At 43.6% G+C, this 18,079-nt stretch overlaps 4 protein-coding genes across 5 annotated transcripts; 3 read left to right on the top strand and 1 right to left on the bottom strand.

The window, feature by feature from the left end:
• The first annotated feature begins 1,289 nt into the window (after window positions 1-1,289).
• On the top strand, window positions 1,290-2,319 carry LOC134040070 (odorant receptor 131-2-like). Its single transcript, XM_062486295.1, has one exon. It carries the CDS (start codon window positions 1,290-1,292, stop codon window positions 2,250-2,252), a length of 963 nt encoding a protein of 320 aa, XP_062342279.1. The 3' UTR covers window positions 2,253-2,319.
• A 1,479-nt stretch (window positions 2,320-3,798) lies between these two features.
• On the top strand, window positions 3,799-4,743 carry LOC134040069 (odorant receptor 131-2-like). Its single transcript, XM_062486292.1, has one exon. The coding sequence runs from the start codon at window positions 3,799-3,801 to the stop codon at window positions 4,741-4,743; it is 945 nt and encodes a 314-aa protein (XP_062342276.1).
• Window positions 4,744-6,468: 1,725 nt separating this feature from the next.
• LOC134039919 (protein phosphatase 1D-like) lies at window positions 6,469-10,548 on the bottom strand. Of its 2 annotated transcripts, none has more exons than XR_009932838.1 (7): window positions 9,866-10,548; window positions 9,552-9,777; window positions 9,232-9,356; window positions 8,695-8,876; window positions 8,078-8,302; window positions 7,620-7,789; window positions 6,469-7,327 (listed from the first exon to the last, which is right to left on the bottom strand). XR_009932838.1 is itself a non-coding variant. In XM_062486113.1 (7 exons), exons 1-6 carry the CDS (start codon window positions 10,383-10,385, stop codon window positions 7,718-7,720), a joined length of 1,350 nt encoding a protein of 449 aa, XP_062342097.1. In that variant the 5' UTR covers window positions 10,386-10,547; the 3' UTR covers window positions 6,469-7,327; window positions 7,714-7,717. The 2 variants fall into 2 exon arrangements, 1 of the variants encoding a protein (XP_062342097.1); XM_062486113.1 differs by having other exon boundaries at window positions 7,714-7,789; window positions 9,866-10,547.
• Window positions 10,549-10,592: 44 nt separating this feature from the next.
• LOC134039916 (amyloid protein-binding protein 2-like) lies at window positions 10,593-16,917 on the top strand. Its single transcript, XM_062486108.1, has 13 exons — window positions 10,593-10,949; window positions 11,326-11,414; window positions 11,643-11,794; window positions 12,045-12,168; window positions 12,366-12,534; window positions 12,674-12,763; window positions 12,979-13,046; window positions 13,147-13,252; window positions 13,345-13,469; window positions 13,839-13,924; window positions 14,158-14,348; window positions 14,945-15,110; window positions 15,236-16,917. Exons 1-13 carry the CDS (start codon window positions 10,812-10,814, stop codon window positions 15,490-15,492), a joined length of 1,761 nt encoding a protein of 586 aa, XP_062342092.1. The 5' UTR covers window positions 10,593-10,811; the 3' UTR covers window positions 15,493-16,917.
• Window positions 16,918-18,079: the final 1,162 nt, after the last annotated feature.

The raw sequence follows: 18,079 nt of genomic DNA, 5'->3' as shown, positions 1-18,079 counted from the left end.
ATTATCCCAGATGACAACAAACCTGGGCTGCTCTGGTCTGTCCTGCACAACTGCATGCAGTGCATCTAAAAATGCTATGATCTGTCCTGTATTGTAGGGACCTAGAGTGGCATGGTGAAGCAGGGCTCCTTGGACACTAAGTGCAGCACACAAGGTGATATTTCCCCCACGCTGACCAGGGACATTTACAACGGCCCTTTGTCCAACTAAGTTACGACCCCGACGCCTGGTTTTGGCAAGATTGAAGCCTGCCTCATCCACGTAGATGAACTCATGTGGCAGTTTGGCGGCATCAAAATCCAGAACTCTCTGTAACAGAAAATATTGAAAAGTGTTACTGAAAACACATACACTAACTACAATGTCTATATTTTCAGTAGGGGGTGGGTTGGGTTGGGTCAGTATAGACAAAAACTACACTCTCATTGCCTCCATGCTTGCAAAGTTCTCAAGATGGCTTACCTGAGGCCTATTTGTAGTGCTAAGGCTCAGACCGATTGGTGTTCTGTTTTTAGTGCAAGCGTTTTCAGGTGTGTATGTAAGTGCCTACATATGCCAGATGAGTTTTGGATTTTGAACAGAGTGTTTTCCCAATGATAACAGGAGATTTTGTACAGTTTGTAAATGCCCTGTTTATATGGCATTTGTCACACACACACACACACACACACACACACACACACACACACACACATACAGACATACACACACTGTCTCACACAAACAGACACACACATACACACACACACTGTCTCACATAAACACTGTCTCTCTCTCTCTCTCTCTCTCTCTCTCTCTCTCTCTCTCTCTCTCTCTCTCTCTCTCTCTCTCTCTCTCTCTCTCTCTCACACACACACACATTAGATTTCACTGATGATGCAATCAAATTGATGTCTATGTTATTGGTGAGCTCAATAAGGATATGAATGAATTTAAATAGGAGGATTTCATGCACGCCTCTCAGATCATCTGCTGTAATCCCAGCACCACCACCTTATCAAGCTTCACACTCAAGACATCAGGTAAAACTGATCAGGGCCTTTACAGTAAATGGCAACTTCTTTTTATTTCAGATTTGTTTTATTTATCTTACTTTCATGTCTATCTTGCAGTCAGATGAGCAACCATAAAGAACATTATTCTCTAATGTAAAACTATTTTTTGTAAGATGCTTTAAGATTTGAAGACAAAACTCATAATAATGTTTGCAGTGCATTTGTTGGTTGTGTCTAACAACATAACATCTAACAATGTCAATGTGTTTTCTTTCTTTCAGATGCAGCTGTGAGATGTCAAACCTAACACAACCCAAGGACAACTTCACCCTCGCTTACAGAACGAGTATCCTCTTTGCAACGCTTTCTGTCACACCATTGTTAATCTTTCTTTATATCAACGGGGTCATATTATTCATTTTAAGAAACAAGCCAGTCTTTAGAGAGACACCCCGATACGTCTTGTTGTACAATCTTCTTTTTGCTGACACCTTCCAGTTACTAGTGGGACAATTTCTGTACATACTGGCTACAGCCCGCGTGTATATGATTCGCTACCTCTGTGCCATAATTGCCATGTTGGGCATCCTTACCAATGACATCTCCCCTTACAACCTGGCGGTGATGTCACTGGAGAGGTATGTGGCTGTGTGCTTCCCACTGAGGCACTCTGCCATCGTCACCGTCAAGAACACAGGTGTGTCTATTGCTGTGGTGTGGGCCATCTCCGGCATAAACACCATTATCCGAATATTTATGTTGATCCTCCTGGAATCTTTGCCTCTAGATCAGTATATGCTGGATTTCTGTGCTAAAGAAACACTTTTCAAACAGAAACTGTTCTATGATTTTGATAAAGCCTTCACTGGTGTCACTTTTGTATTTGTGGGAATTGTAATCTTGTGCTCCTATTTTGGTGTGATGATAGCAGCCAGATCTGCTTCCTCAGGCAAAGCCTCGACCACCAAGGCTAAAAAAACCGTTCTGCTGCACATGATTCAGCTGCTTCTCATTCTCTCCTCCACCCTCGTCTCCCCTATTCTAACAGCCTTCTATGGAAAAGTGGACAGAATCACACTTATAACTATTTATTATATTCTGTTTTTGTGCCTTGTGAACTTGCCCAGGTGTCTGAGTGGTCTGATATATGGCCTGAGAGACCAAACCATCAGACCCTTTCTTCTGTACCACCTCAGTTTTGGTCTCAGACATCCCAAACTGGGACAAACATCCACTGTGCCTTCTAACAAACATTAATTACACCCCTTTGTACCACTATATCATCTATTATGTCTTCTTGCAAATGTTTACATCATTGTCTGACTAAATGAATGCATGATAGCTGCTTTTTTTTCTTGTAGTAGGTTGCAGAATGTAAGTGTAATACAGAATAGAAGGTTGCATCAATTGCTGATTGTTTCACGTAATTGGCTACAAATAGGTTTGTAAACCTGTGGATTATATTGAAAGTAGAAGCTTGCTTAAAATAAATACTATCAAACCGTGACATTGTAATTCATGCGTTTCTTTTATCCCTCTGTGGAGTTTATCGAGAGTCTCCTCCTGCTGTATAAACTGAAACAAACCATTTCTGGTCTGGGAAATCAAGTAAATGACATTTGTTACTAAATAATGGATTTACTAACAGCTAAAAAAAAATCACCAACTGTACAAAATGTATGACATCATTGATGTACTATTGCATGGTTTTCTACACAACAGTAGTTCACCTGTTTGTTAGTTGGGGTCTTTTTGAATTTTAAATCTAAATTTAAATCTTGTCTAGTGAACAAGACAAACACTCTGATCCTGTCCCCTCATTAAAAATCATTAATATTTAATGTAATTTTGAATCATTAAAGTTTTGAGTAAACACTGACATCATTTATGTTGTGTATGGTTTAGGAGAAGTAAGCGTAAGGAGTTAATTAATATAACTTAACTTTGACCCCTAACTGTGCAACTATTTATTATTTTAACTTATTCAATAAATTATTTAATGCAAATTATAAATGTTGGCAAAAAGAACTTCAGAGAAGCCGTGCTCGTGTATCAGACCATCCTTTCCACTTTGATGCAAAGAATCCTACACCCACACAAACATGCACACTTTAGATATCCCTTATGTACGCCACAGTTGTCACCTAAGCCACACATACACTGTCTCACGCAAACACACACACACACTCACACATACAGAAATATACACACTGTCTCACACAAACAGATACACAGACACACACACAAACTGTCTCACACAAACACACACACATACACACACTGTCTCACATAAACTCTCTCTCTCTCTCTCTCTCTCTATCACACACATTAGATTTCACTAATGATGCAATCAAATTGATGTCTATGTTATTGGTGGCCTCAATAAGGATATGAATGGATTTAAATAGGAGGATTTCATGCAAGCCTCTCAGATCATCTGCTGTAATCCCAGCACCACCAATTTATCAAGCTTCACACTCAAGACATCAGGTAAAACTGATCAGGGCTTTTACAGTAAATGGCAACTTCTTTTTATTTCAGATTTGTTTTATTTATCTTACTTTCATGTCTATCTTGCAGTTAGATGAGCAACCATAAAGAAGATTATGCTCTCATGTGAATTATTTATTTACAAAGATGCTTGTTTATTATAAATATTTGAAGACAAAACTCATAATAATGTGAGGCTAATAACATCCCTAAACATTCTTGTTCGTGTTTGCAGTGCATTTGTTGGTTGTGTCTAACAACATAACATCTAACAATGTCAATGTGTTTTCTTTCTTTCAGATGCAGCTGTGAGATGTCAAACGTAACACAACCCGACGACAACTTCACCCTCGCTTACAAAGGGCTTTCTGTCACACCATTGTTAATCTTTCTTTATATCAACGGGGTCATATTATTCATTTTAAGAAACAAGCCAGTCTTTAGAGAGACACCCCGATACGTCTTGTTGTACAATCTTCTTTTTTCTGACACCTTCCAGTTACTAGTGGGACAACTTCTGTACATTCTGGCTACAGCCCGCGTGTATATGATTCGCTACCTCTGTGCCATAATTGCCATGTTGGGCATCCTTACCAATGACATCTCCCCTTACAACCTGGCGGTGATGTCACTGGAGAGGTATGTGGCTGTGTGCTTCCCACTGAGGCACTCTGCCATCGTCACCGTCAAGAACGCAGGTGTGTCTATTGCTGTGGTGTGGGCCATCTGCGGCATAAACACCATAATCCGAATATTTATGTTGATCCTCCTGGAATCTTTGCCTCTAGATCAGTATATGCTGGGTTTCTGTGCTAAAGAAACACTTTTCAAACAGAAACTGTTCTATGATTTTGATAAAGCCTTCACTGGTGTCACTTTTGTATTTGTGGGAATTGTAATCTTGTGCTCCTATTTTGGTGTGATGATAGCAGCCAGATCTGCTTCCTCAGGCAAAGCCTCGACCACCAAGGCTAAAAAAACCGTTCTGCTGCACATGATTCAGCTGCTTCTCATTCTCTCCTCCACCCTCATCTCCCCTATTATAACAGCCTTCAGTGACAAAGTGGACAGAATCACACTTTTAAGTATATATTATTTTCTGTTTTTGTGCCTTGTGAACTTGCCCAGGTGTCTGAGTGGTCTGATATATGGCCTGAGAGACCAAACCATCAGACCCTTTCTTCTGTACCACCTCAGTTTTGGTCTCAGACATCCCAAACCGGGACAAACATCCACTGTGCCTTCTAACAAACATTAATTTTGCCCCTTTGTACCACTATATCATTTATTATGTCTTCTTCGGAACATTTACATCATTGTCTGATTAAATGAATGCATAGCTGCATTTTTTTAAATTCTTGCAGTAGATTGCAGAATGTAAGTAATACAGAATATAAGGTTGCATCCATTGCTGATTGTTTCACGAAATTGGCTACACATAGGATTTATGAAATAGGCTGCTGTGCTGGTGATTTGAGGTACAGTTTGTAAATTGCCTGTTTGTATGCTATCGATGTATGCTATCGCTATGGATGAAAGCGTCTGCTAAAAAAATAAAATGTTTAATTGAATTATATTGAAAGTACAGACATGCTTAAAATAAATGTAATTCATGCGTTTCTTTGATCACTCTGTGGAGCTTGGTGAGAGGGTCCTCCGGCTGTATAAACTGACACAAAGAGCAGGGCTGTGTTTGTTCCTGTTCCTGATCCTGAACAGCTGCAAAATACCCGGTCAGGTGGGGTTATCAATATATAAAGACTGAGCCACAAAGGATAATCTGGAAATGCCCTGGTAAGCAGAACGCTTGCTTCAAGTGATACATCTTTTAATAACCACACAAGTAACTTTTAGCGTGTTTTTTCAATAACTGGGTCAAAGTCTGACACTGCTGCCTTATATCCTTTGCTATTTAAATTCGTAAATATGTTATATTCACAAAAAGGGGACATACATGTTGACAGAAATGACAGTAGGAGAGCTGGCAAGTAACAACTTTGTTTATTACAGACACACACACACACACACACACACACACACAAACAGTCACATCTAAGGCAGATAATGCAGCTCAACATCAAGTCCAGACACACAACACAAAACAACCAGTCAATGAAAAGACAAAGTTTACTATGTATGTACAACGTAGAGCATAACAGCCCTTCTGGCCTGATTACAAAATGTCTGGACGACTTCTGAAATCAACACCTTTGCTTGTGTAACATTCACAAACAGCCCTCAAATTCATTTAAAATCCAAATTGTTTATATTAAAATGCATCCACTAAACTGTGTTTAAACATTCCATGTTAGATAAGATGAAACACATTCCATGAGTATTAATGTTTGTTACTATTTACTGTAGTAAAATATTGTAAGTGTCTTGATTTATCATTAAGTTAATGATGTGGGCAGACTACCCAAGGCAGCACTGAGATGTGTTTATGAAAATACTTCACTGGTTCACATTTGAAAAAAATCATAATCACTGTGAATCTACACTGTTGCTTTAGCATGATTCATGATTCACGTGAATGACATGTCAGCGTCACAGGAAAGCTAAAACACTGTTGCCCTCTGGTGGTCACTCTAGAAAATTACATGTGGAAGATAAGAAGAAGATGATGTGACCTGTGGTATTAAGGCCTATCCTTCTTAGTCACACAATATTGTAACAAACACAGATCATAGCCAGAGAGCATTGTAATCCTCCTTTGACCCATTTCTGTATGAATGTGAACAGATGTGACAGTAAATTCATTTGTAATATCTGCTATAAATCCATGATCTTGTCATAGGCTTTGTTAGCTGGGCTTTTAGCCACACCATGCTAGCCAGTTAACTGTCAGTTAAGTTTAAATATCAGGGCAAACGGTTGAAACAATCAACCGACGGTTTAAACATCAACTTAAAAAAAAAAAATCTTAATTCTGAAACAAATTTACACCACTACACGACCAATTACAAATTTTGTAATTAAGAAAAAAAATGCATACATTGTCTTTGGAATATACAGTGTACATTTCATATGCAAAAATATATTGTGCATTTCAATAAATAATCTTTTTTCCATTCACAAAGAGGACAAAAAGATTTTGAAAGAGAACTACATCAATATGACAAACACCACGTCAAACATCCACAATAGCAGTTAAGAGCCTTGGGTTCATAAAAAAAAACTAAACACTAAAATAAGGGGATAAATTAAAGCATATTAAAACACACCGTTCTCATAATCTTCACAAAAATCACAAGATCATCCCCCCTGGCTCGACTAGGAAACACAAACACTCAATATACTGTGAAAAACGTAACTGTGGCACATTTGACACCCGATCACAACGTATACACTGCCCAAAAAGCGTTCTTCCATGCAGTGATGACCTGGGGCTGAGCCACTCTGAGGAGCCCTCTTCAGCAGACCCAGAAGGCTGCCTTGCGGTGCTGTGGCTGGACCTCGGGGGCGCTGGGGAGAAGCTTCTGCCCCTTCCGTCTCCTCCTCCCAGGGAGCCGCTGGCGAGGAGGCCTGGGGGCCGGACGCCTGCGTGGGGGCGGTCTGCAGCTCCGCCCAAGTGTCCAGGGGGTGGAGGGGTTGAACGGGGAGCGAGGGAGGCCACGGCGAGGCCGGTTGGAGGAGGGGGGAGCGCCACCAGGAGCCTGTGTCCTGGCGTTGTCGCGGCTGTTCAAGGCTCCGCCTGGTGGCGCCGGAGCAGCTTCCTGTGAGACTGTCTCCGGCTGAGCCTCCGATTGGGGGCAGAGGAAAGAGCCAAAATGGCTGCCGCTCCACTCCACCACCCCCACCGACACACTGTAGGAGGAGGACACTTTCACATCCGGGGACTCCTGTAGGATACATCCAAAACAAAATGTCAGTCACTGACTTAACATCAGATAAAAAGCTCATAACCAATCACTGGAACCGGGAAAAGAGTTACTGTACACAAATGATGACATGGTATGGGTTCAAATGTAACTGTTTCCGTGATAATGTTTGTGATGTACCCTACAGCAAGATGAGGGAGATGCAGAAATGTGATTGACCAAGTTCATTAACTGAAAACAGTTTCCCTTCTCCAAAAGTTGACTAGAGGAGGCTAGATTTTTTTTCTCGTAAATATATATATTTTTTTTACACCTTAAAATTTTCAACGGTTTCTGTCGATTTGGTGTACAGATGTCAATCATACGGGTGTGTTCGATATAGGATCAGTCACGGACTGGGCAGTCACCTCACTACCACTCCATGCAAGTCCAATCCTCCTCTTCAATAACATCATCCTCTTCACAAAACATGGCCTCCGGCTTCTGTCCCCAAAACAAAAGAAGAAGAACTTGGTAACAAGAGAAGAAGAACTTGGTAAACCAACACCTCTGTAGACCGCCGGCGTGACGCCTGGGTCACTGTGGCCGTCGGAATGGTTACGCTGCTCTACACAAGACGTCCGATTTCTAACATCTCCGTTTTCACGTGACCAAAATGAAATGAAACGTACGGATGACACGATTAAAAGGGACATTCCACTGCAATAAGAAAGAAAGGACAGAGCGTCCCATGCTGCTGTTCCACATGTCCTGTCCCAGCGTCACACTAACCAGCACAGTGCAGGTGTGGTAGGGAGGTCCAGGGAAGGGCACGTGATCCAGCCCCTTGTCCATGTCCACTATGATCTCGTTGTTGTGCATGGGGAGATCTTCCCCGCCCGGCTCCTGCAGAGCCAGCACGATGACGGTGGTGTTGTCGGCACGCAGCATGCGCTGTTTCCAAAACAGAAGGGCCGTGCATCCCAGCCGAGTGGCGCAGGACATCCCTTTAGGACCCTGCGGAGCACACAGAACCCCGGGTCAACCAGTAGAACTACCGTACAGACACACACAGCTCACAGGTGCTCTGGGTGAGGGGCTGAGGGGGAAGGGTATCACTCAGTGGTGGAGCAATTACCTGCAGATCTAGACCCTGCAAGTTTGAATGTTTGAGGAAGAGGCGAGCAAAATGATAACGAGAGATGGAGAGACTGGGGGAGAGACGGGGGGAGAGACGGGGGGAGAGACGGGGGGAGAGACGGGGGGAGAGACGGGGGGAGAGACGGGGGGAGAAACTGGGGGAGAGACGGGGGGAGAAACTGGGGGAGAGACGGGGGGAGAGACGGGGGGAGAGACGGGGGGAGAGACGGGGGGAGAGACGGGGGGAGAGACGGGGGATGGGCACCTACCACCATCTCGTCGTGGCTCTGACACATGCGCACAGCCTCCCTGGGGGGCACCATGTTCCACAGGCCGTCACTGCCCAGGATGACGTAGCGGTGGCGCTTAGGGTCGAGGGTCAACACCGCGGTGTCAGGCTCCGGTGACACTACGAACTCCCCGCTGTAGAAATCGTAGCTCCACAGATCCCCTGAGAAAGAGCAGACACCGACGTCAGTAAGCGCTGTGATTGGATGCGACGACACGCTGTGATTGGATGTGACGACGCGCTGTGATTGGATGTGACGACGCGCTGTGATTGGATGTGACGACGCGCTGTGATTGGATGTGACGACGCGCTGTGATTGGATGTGACGACGCGCTGTGATTGGATGTGACGACGCACTGTGATTGGATGTGGAAATGTTTGTGTGGCACACTCAAGGTCAGATTCTACACACGTATTAAAAGACGTGTGTGGAACATAAACGGACAGATTCTAGAGACAGCAGAGACAGAAACTGTAGTCAGCTGTACGTGTTAGGACAAATATGTGACATGCGTACCCAAGGCTCGAGCCACAGCCAGGAAGGGGATCTGGTCGATGACTGTGCTTCTCCTTACTGGCCCATTGTGGGTCAGTCTGGGTCTCTTCCACACCACACGGTTCACCCCAGACTTCTTAACTACACTGAAGTAAGAGGGAAAAAGCAGGACAGTTAGGACTGAGCTTCAGCTGGAACTTGGCTCCAGTTAGCTGGCTAGACAAAGGTTTCATACAGACAATTGCAGAGGAAAACCCTCTTGCTTGACACCACACTCACACCATCATCATCATCATCGTCATCGCCTGTGACTTCCTGGTAAACAGGACAGTCTCTCTCACCTGCCACCAAGTCGCTCTATCCTCTCTCTTTCTTTGGGGAGTTCAGGTTTGTGGTCTTGTGTGACTTCCAATGCCTCCATGGGCATTTTAGGATTTTCTTTCTCTCCGATCACCACCGCTGAATCCCCTACATGGGCCACATACATTTGCCTGCCCCGGATCACGACGACGCTCGCTGTTGTGCCTGACGTACTGGGTAAACCGGTGATGGTCTTCGGCCACTCAGCTTTGAGTAAAAGTAGCAATAAACTCGTCAGAGACTAGGTAGAGATGTGAAACCTGTACGATGTAATACTAGCCAATAAGATACTTACGTAGCTTTTTCCACATCGCATGATGACAAGCGATAAAGCCCTTGCGGAGGGCTGCACACACTTCTTCATGGTCTTTGGACCAAAAACTCCGTTGTCTCTTTAGAATATTCCACAGATTATTTTGCGCAAAATTTGCGGCTTCCCCACCTCCATGTCCATCAAATATAGCGAAAAACGCAACCGACTTCCGAGTGTCAACAGTGTGCTGTCCATGTTCCTGAAAGGATGGTGACACTCTGCCTTCGGCCACGGATTGACCGCCCTCTTCTTTATCTATGGTTTCTGTCCACATTGCAGTCACGGGGCCATCGGTTTGTGCGTTGTCGGTTTCACTGTTTTGAGTCCGCTCAGTAAAATCGACTTCAGAATCTCCATTTTCCGGTGTCGGCGAATCTGGAAGATTATCCTCCATCGTTGGAATCGGCTCGTACTCCACTTTAATCTCGAACAGATCCTCCATGTATCTCCTACCTCCACGCTCTGAGAATGCACTCATTCTAAAAGTTATTGCGTCGTCCATAGTAATGAAACTGTTGTAAAATTGATAAGATACTTCGAATGGGTTAATTAAATAGGCAGCTTGGCCATTTGAACAACAATTTTGCCGCGATGTCAGAGGTCGAATCGTTAGCGTTCCAGCTTTCTTCCTTTTTGTTTGTTTTCTACAATAACGTGCTGGCGTCGTACGTACTGACGTCAAGGTACGCGACAGAGGAAAAGGGTGGAGAGGAGCTGTCAAATTTTTTTGTGTATTTCCCTGCCTGGCGATGGCATGACAGATGGTGAATATTGGCTTCTTAACAGTTTAGCTGTTCAGCTACATGAGAAGGTACAAGGTAAGGCGATTCCAGCTTGACGAGGTGGCTAGCTAGCTACCATCGATCAAGAAGGGGGTATTTCTGCTAGCAAAGACCTGGTTGCTGGCCAGAAATCCAAGGAAAACAACATGGCTGCCTTGGAGCTCGAATGGATCCCGGAGACATTGTACAACACTGCAATATCTGCAGTAGTGGATAATTACAGTCGATCCAGAAGAGATATACGTTCCCTCCCAGAGAATATTCAGTTCGATGTTTACTACAAGGTATGTCCTCTGTGTGATCTTTCTCCACGCGCTGATGGCTTGAGACCATTTAAATATTGTGTGCTATTACCGTTAGCTTGCTAGCTACCGATGTCTTCGGACTGTGGCAGTTCTGACGTTCTGTGTTAGCTACGAGATATGATGGTATCGGTAGGTACAGCTATATAGACCAGGTGACTGACTGTCAACATGCATAGTTGCTTAAGTTTATTGACTACTGCTTAATGTTAACCCTTAATAATACGTGGTATGATAATCTGGCTACGTTGTGCTAAGGACAAACGGCGTCGCCGACCCTTAAACGATAGCTTATTAATTTATTGTTGACGTCTCTCGTTTTTATATGTATTCTTTATCTCCCTTCCACGTGTTCCAGCTCTACCAACAGGGCCGCCTTTGCCAGCTGGGAGGCGAGTTCTGCGAGCTGGAGGTTTTTGCCAAAGTTCTACGAGCGTCAGACAAAAGGTACTCGACTTATATCAAACTCAGGAATAACAATTCATAATATGAGGAGTAATGTGAGAGGATGTGAACTGAAATAACGAGAGTGAGCGAATCAACTTGTACAGAACCATGTTGAGAGGTTGCCTGCGACTTGATGTCTAAGACTCTTTTGCGACCGTTGTTTGAGAGTTGGCACTTCTGTTCATTCAAAATGGAACGTTGTGTAATTTATTTAAACTCTGCTTCCAGGCATCTCCTCCACCACTGTTTCCAGGCTCTCATGGATCACGGTGTGAAGGTAGCGTCAGTTCTGGCCAACTCCTTCAGCCGTCGGTGCTCCTATATCGCAGAGTCAGAAGCCCATGTGAAGGAGAAGGCCATCCAGTTCGGCTTTGTTTTAGGTGAGTCTCCTTCATGCCTCAGTGCGTTTGTGTCTGAACCTAAGAGAAGACGACCAATCAGATCATATACAGTGTGTGAGTTCAGTGGCACCTGTCACTTGCAGGTGACTTTAACCCCCCCTGCCTGCTACCAGCCACTTTGTCAAGCCTTCTTAGATCTAAGTTAAGAGGGGAAATCCCGCAAGATATGATTTTATACGTGTACGAGGAACGAGACCTTAGCCACAACGTTTGGTTGACTCTGTCGCAGGGGGCTTCCTCTCGGACGCTGGTTGGTATGGCGACGCGGAGAAGGTGTTCCTGTCCTGCCATCAGCTGTGTACGCTGCATGACGAGGTTTTACACTGGTACCGTGCCGTGGAGTGCTGCGTCAGGTCAGATATCAGACACTCATTTACATCTATTAATTTAGCAGACGCTTTTATCCAAAGCGACTTCCAAGAGAGAGCACTCATCAGTAGTCCACCATTGATTCAACTCCTAGATTATCGTCACAAACTCTATTTTCAGTGCCACACGGGCTCGGTCCGTGCCGTAATCACGACTGATTTGATTGGTCCTGTGCCCCCAGGTTGCTGCATGTCAGGAATGGGAATTGCAAGTATCATCTTGGCGAAGAGACGGTGAAGTTAGCCCAGTCGTACATGGACAAGCTCGCCACACACGGTCACCATGCCAACAAGGCTGCGCTGTACGGAGAGCTGTGCGCTCTTCTCTTCGCTAAGAGCCACTACGATGAGGTACGTGTGTCAGTCGTCATAGAAACACCAGAAAAAAACAAACATATTTTTTGTATTTTTTCTTGGAATTACGATTAATTTTAGCAGGCTTGCACTAAACAACTCATGTTTTCATGTATGCTTCGCCTCGTCTTTGCAGGCGTACCGCTGGTGTATAGAAGCTATGAAGGAGATCACAGCAGGTTTACCTGTGAAGGTTGTGGTGGATGTCCTCAGACAGTCTTCTAAGGTATGGTTGTTCCCCCTTGTTTCATGTGGGCCTCGTGTTTCTGGCACACCCAGGGAATATTCTGATCACTGGCCATTTAGGACATCACTTTTGTAAAGTAAGATGCGTTGCACATGGTGAAACCACAAGTTTGTGATATTTTCAGAGAATACTATGTCCTAAAAACCTCTTGAACATGATGAACTCTGTCTGAATTTTGACCCTTTTCTTGGCAGGCCTGCGTTGTCAAGAGGGAGTTCAGGAAAGCCGAACAGCTGATCAAACATGCCGTCTTTCTGGCACGGTGAGTTGTCATCAATTATATTTTCTCAGTTGTCGGATGTATTTCCTCTTGTGATTTCATGTCTTACGTTGTCTCAAACTGTTTCCATTTCCTGCTACAGGGAACATTTTGGACTCAAGCACCCAAAGTATTCAGACACACTCCTTGATTATGGATTTTATTTGCTGAATGTTGATAACATCTGCCAGTCCGTTGCAATATACCAGGTAAGTTAGCGTATGAGTCCCTTTAGGCTATACATGCCTTAAGGGCACATGCCTATAATCTCATGTTAAAAATTGTGTTTCTGTGGTTTCAGACCGCTTTAGATATCAGACAGTCTGTGTTCGGAGGGAAGAACATCCACGTAGCCACAGCACACGAGGACCTGGCCTACTCCTCCTATGTGCACCTGTACAGCTCCGGGAAATTTGACAATGCGCTGTGAGTACTCATTATTTGGAGCAGATATCTTGTTCTTGTCTATATTATTTTATTTTATATGTATTGTAACTTTATTTTGTATTTTTATATTATATTGTATAGCTCTGCCAGTAGTTTATTTTATATTGTTGTACATTTTCTTTTTGTTCATTATGTTTAAATGTTCACTGTTTGCACCTGCCCACCAAAGTAAATTCCTTGTTTGTGACCACTTACTTGGCGATTAAACTTAATTCTGATTCTGATTGTGTAATGTGTTTTGACCGTGTCCCAGTGTGATTTGATGTCCTAGGAAATGTTTGTGCTTTCACCCCTGACGTACTTTGTGTCACTGGGTGCAATCTTCTCCCTCCTGGTATCCCCCTCCAGATTCCACGCAGAGCGAGCGATAGACATCATCACCCACATTCTCCCAGAGGATCATCTGTTACTGGCCTCCTCCAAAAGGGTCAAAGGTACTGAACCACAAAAGCTGTTTCCTCCAAACCTACAGTTTGTTGTTGCTGTTGACATCAGAGCACTTGGGTGTATACTCACGGTTCTTGAAGGAAGGAAGTGTGTGTGTGCGTGCGTGCGTGCGTGCGTGCGTGGAGGAGGGGTGGGGACATGGCATCAAATGTCATTTTTCTGTAACTTTGCTGCTTCACGGTTGAGTTAGTGTCCCGTCCTAACGCCTGTGCTCCCTCAGCTCTGATCCTGGAGGAGATCGCCATCGACTGCCACAACAAGGAGACGGAGGAGCGACTCCTGCAGGAGGCTCACGACCTCCACCTCTCCTCCCTCCAGCTGGCCAAGAAGGCCTTCGGGGAGTTCAACGTCCAAACGGCCAAACACTACGGCAACCTGGGCCGGCTCTACCAGTCCATGCGGAAGTTTAAGGTCAGATCATCGTGTTTTCGTCCCCACACAAGAGATGAGCGTCCGTCTGAGAGGATATCGGTACAGAGTGTGTCCGCCCTGTGACACACTTTAGTCACTCTGCAATCTGTGTTGTTGTTCATTCATGTGTCCTACTGGCACAGGAAGGGGAGATACTGTACGCATGTGTAGCTCGGTGGTTAGTTTGACCGCAGATCAGAAAACCTCAGGTTCAAATCCCCTCCTTTACGTTGCTTTGGATACAAGCATCTACTAAGTGAAAATAAAGAGTATATTAGACTGTAGTTAGTCTACGTTAAAAGAAAGTCAATTAGACATAAGCCAGTCTACATTCAAAAGAAAAAGTCAACCTGAGGTTTCTGCACCAGGAGCGCTGGGAGCTTTGTCAACGTTAGGTGGCTTAGCGGTTAGGGAATCGGGCTATTAATCAGAAAGTTGCTGGTTTGATCACCGGCTGTGCCAAATTATGTTGTGTCCTTGGGCAAGGCACTTCACCCTACTTGCCTCAGGGGGAATGTCCCTGTACTTACTGTAAGTCTCTCTGGATAAGAGCGTCTGCTAAATGACTAAATGTAAATGTTGTGGTTGTGTTCCAGGAGGCAGAGGAGATGCACATCAAGGCGATCCAGATCAAGGAGCAGCTACTGGGGCAGGAGGACTATGAGGTGGCCCTGTCCGTGGGTCACCTGGCCTCCCTCTACAACTACGACATGAACCAGTACGAGGACGCAGAGAGGCTGTACCTGCGCTCCATCGCGATTGGTCAGTCTCTAGACCGGACGCCGCGGGGCCTATCCAGATACATCGTTTTTGTCTTCTCAATAATTCAATTTCTTATATTCTTCTGTCTCACGTCAGTTGTTTCTTCTTTGCTTTTCGTCACGTAGGTAAGAAGCTCTTCGGCGAAGGTTACAGCGGACTGGAATACGACTACCGAGGGCTAATTAAACTGTACAACTCTGTGGGAAACTATGAGAAAGTCTTTGAGTATCACAATATTTTATCTAACTGGAATCGCCTCAGGGACCGACAGTTTGCAGTGGCAGACGCCCTGGAAGACGTCAACACCAGCCCCCAGGACACTGAGGAGGTGGTTCAGGCCTTCCTGCTGTCACAGAGCCACAGGGCTGGACCTCCTGCATAGGAAAAACACACTCATGCACATCTAATACACACAGGTTTAAAAAAAAAAAAACGAAAGAAAAAAAACAAAGAAGAAGAAGAGAATGCATTAGTATTCACAGTACATGTATTAAATCTACATCCATATCAGAGTTTTACAACGGGAAACCCCCGGTATTGGAGAGAAGCGGTAGCATTCATGGAATGCTTTTGGATCCAAACTCTCAGTTCTGTCGCTGGACTGAGTTCCCCTGGGACTCAAACGGAGGATGGCGTTACGGAAGGAAGACACCTATGCCATGCACGTGGAGTCACTTCAAATTTTCATCGTCACCCTGTAAAAGTGGACACGAGAAGGGGAAAACCTATGTACATATGAGTCGTTTTAGAATATCAAATTTGTTTTATGGTTGCCTAATAGGATGCCCCCTCGCAACTGATTATGCTATGGTTTGCCACAGATTCAGATGGTCTAAGCTTTTACTGCGTGCACCTGCAGATGTTACTCATGTATACTTTTTAGCGGAAGTCACATATTTGATGTTCAATGTTACAAAGGAGTTTTAAAAAGGAGCTTCAGTTCATCGACACATTTTATTTTTAATTTTTTCCTCCTTCAGAGTGGCTGCTTCAGCCCCAGTCCAAAGTCTTTAATGTTTATAACTTTTAGTTGTTTTTATTTAGAAAATACAACACAGCCGTTCAATTGGAACATTATCCTACTCAAATTATGTTTTTATAAGACTTGCTGATTTGAGGGATTTTAAGATCCTTTTATTACACCCTAAAACGACAAGGTACAATGGGAAATGCCAAGTGTTCTTAAGGAATTTCACATGCCTAAACCAAAAACAAGAAAGCTGAACATGGCATCTACATTACTTCCCCCTCTTCAGTATGTACACTTCTGGCCTGCAAACACAATTGGCTCTACTTTATTTTTGGCCTTGTGTTAGCCTCCAATGCAATGTTGTCTAGCTGTGAAAGTAGAAGTTGTTGTGTAGTAAATGGGTATGTTAACTTGTCCAGTCATAACTAACGTGACCCCTGTTTTAACTGACTACTGTAGGTGCATTTGATTTCTTGCCTTGCTTTTGAACAAATGCATGTCGGTCACATGGGTGTTGATGTTACTTGTGCTGTAATGTTCCAACTGAAGTCCAAGCCTTAGTCTTAAAGGACGCTCAGCACACTGCTCTTGAGTCTTGATCTGGTTGTCACAGACAACGTTTGCTCTCCACACCTCCACCAAGAGAGTGAAGCCTAGCCATGCTGTCTCCCTCACTAGGACGCCTGTTCTATCTGTTGAACAACCAGCTGCCCGTTTTTACAACTAGCCGAACAGGCATCGTTTTTAGGAGTTAGAGGAATTAATACTGTGTCAAGGGGTGGGTTAATTTTGAGGCAGTTGAAAATGTTTGGTGATTGGTGAGAAACTTTTTAATAATTATTTAAAAAAAAGACGACTTTGTAAAAGCTAAAGTGAAGCTCATAGATTTCTGTACATTGTGATGATGTGATTCCCCCCCCCCTCTTCTCGTTTCAACCCTTTTATCCACATGCGCTTTGTGTACATACACCTGGCAATAGTATAAGAGGATCTAGGAAATTAGATGTGCATCAAGTTAATCCACCTACTTTTTTTTTTTTTTTAACAGGCCGCGTGGCCAATGTGTTACTTGTTTTGTTTACATTTCTAATCTAATTGTTACTGGTGAATGTGGCGGTAAGGGCTCCCCTTGGACACGGATTGTGTTTGATGGGTGCCGAATATGATGGAGATATATCATCCCGGGTCCTGCTCATCAAAATGTTGTATCACTATCACCCGTGATTCAGTGCAGGTGTCTCTGTAATGTCTATATATATATATATATATATATATATATATATATATATATATATATATATATATATATATATATATATATATATATACTTTCTATTAGTGCTAACCTTTGATTAAAATATATCAAAGGTTAGCACTAATAGAAAGTCGCTCCTGCAAGTAAAATTTATGTACAGAACAATCCTATTCACAGTATCATCAGTTAAGCCATTGGTCACTCTTAAATCCAGTTAGATTTTACGCAAGGGGATTTAGAAACCCGGAGTAAGCCTATTGTTGGACTGAAGTACACTTCTAGTGAAGACTGTCCCGTCCAAGCTGATGTGTATGGATGGATAAGGTGATGATGAGGAAGAACATAATTCTTTTATTGGATCCTTGGCAACAACATTTTAAACCAAAAACTTTTGCAACAATTGGACTGTGTCTGTAAATTGTACCACGTGTCTCCTGGTTACATCTGAAAACATAGGCTTTACATTGATAGAAAGATGCAATATTTTAAGCTATGTTTTTAGATGTAGCTAATATTTTAGGAGGGAACCATTAAAGAATGTGGCGTTCATTGAAGTGATAACTTAATAATGGACTTAATACTGCAATATTATTGCTACCAGCATATAACATGCAGCTGTTGAAATGTGAACAAGATTGTATTGGATTGCGCTTTATTAATACTATGTACACGGATTGGGAGAATGACAGGATCCATGATATGAACTATCTCTGTCGCTGTACAGTTTTGTTCTATATTTCCCAC

Source organism: Osmerus eperlanus, chromosome 19 (genome assembly GCF_963692335.1).
Source record: "Osmerus eperlanus chromosome 19, fOsmEpe2.1, whole genome shotgun sequence".
NCBI classification, from domain to species: domain Eukaryota; kingdom Metazoa; phylum Chordata; class Actinopteri; order Osmeriformes; family Osmeridae; genus Osmerus; species Osmerus eperlanus.
This window is presented reverse-complemented; position numbering and strand designations above follow the sequence as displayed.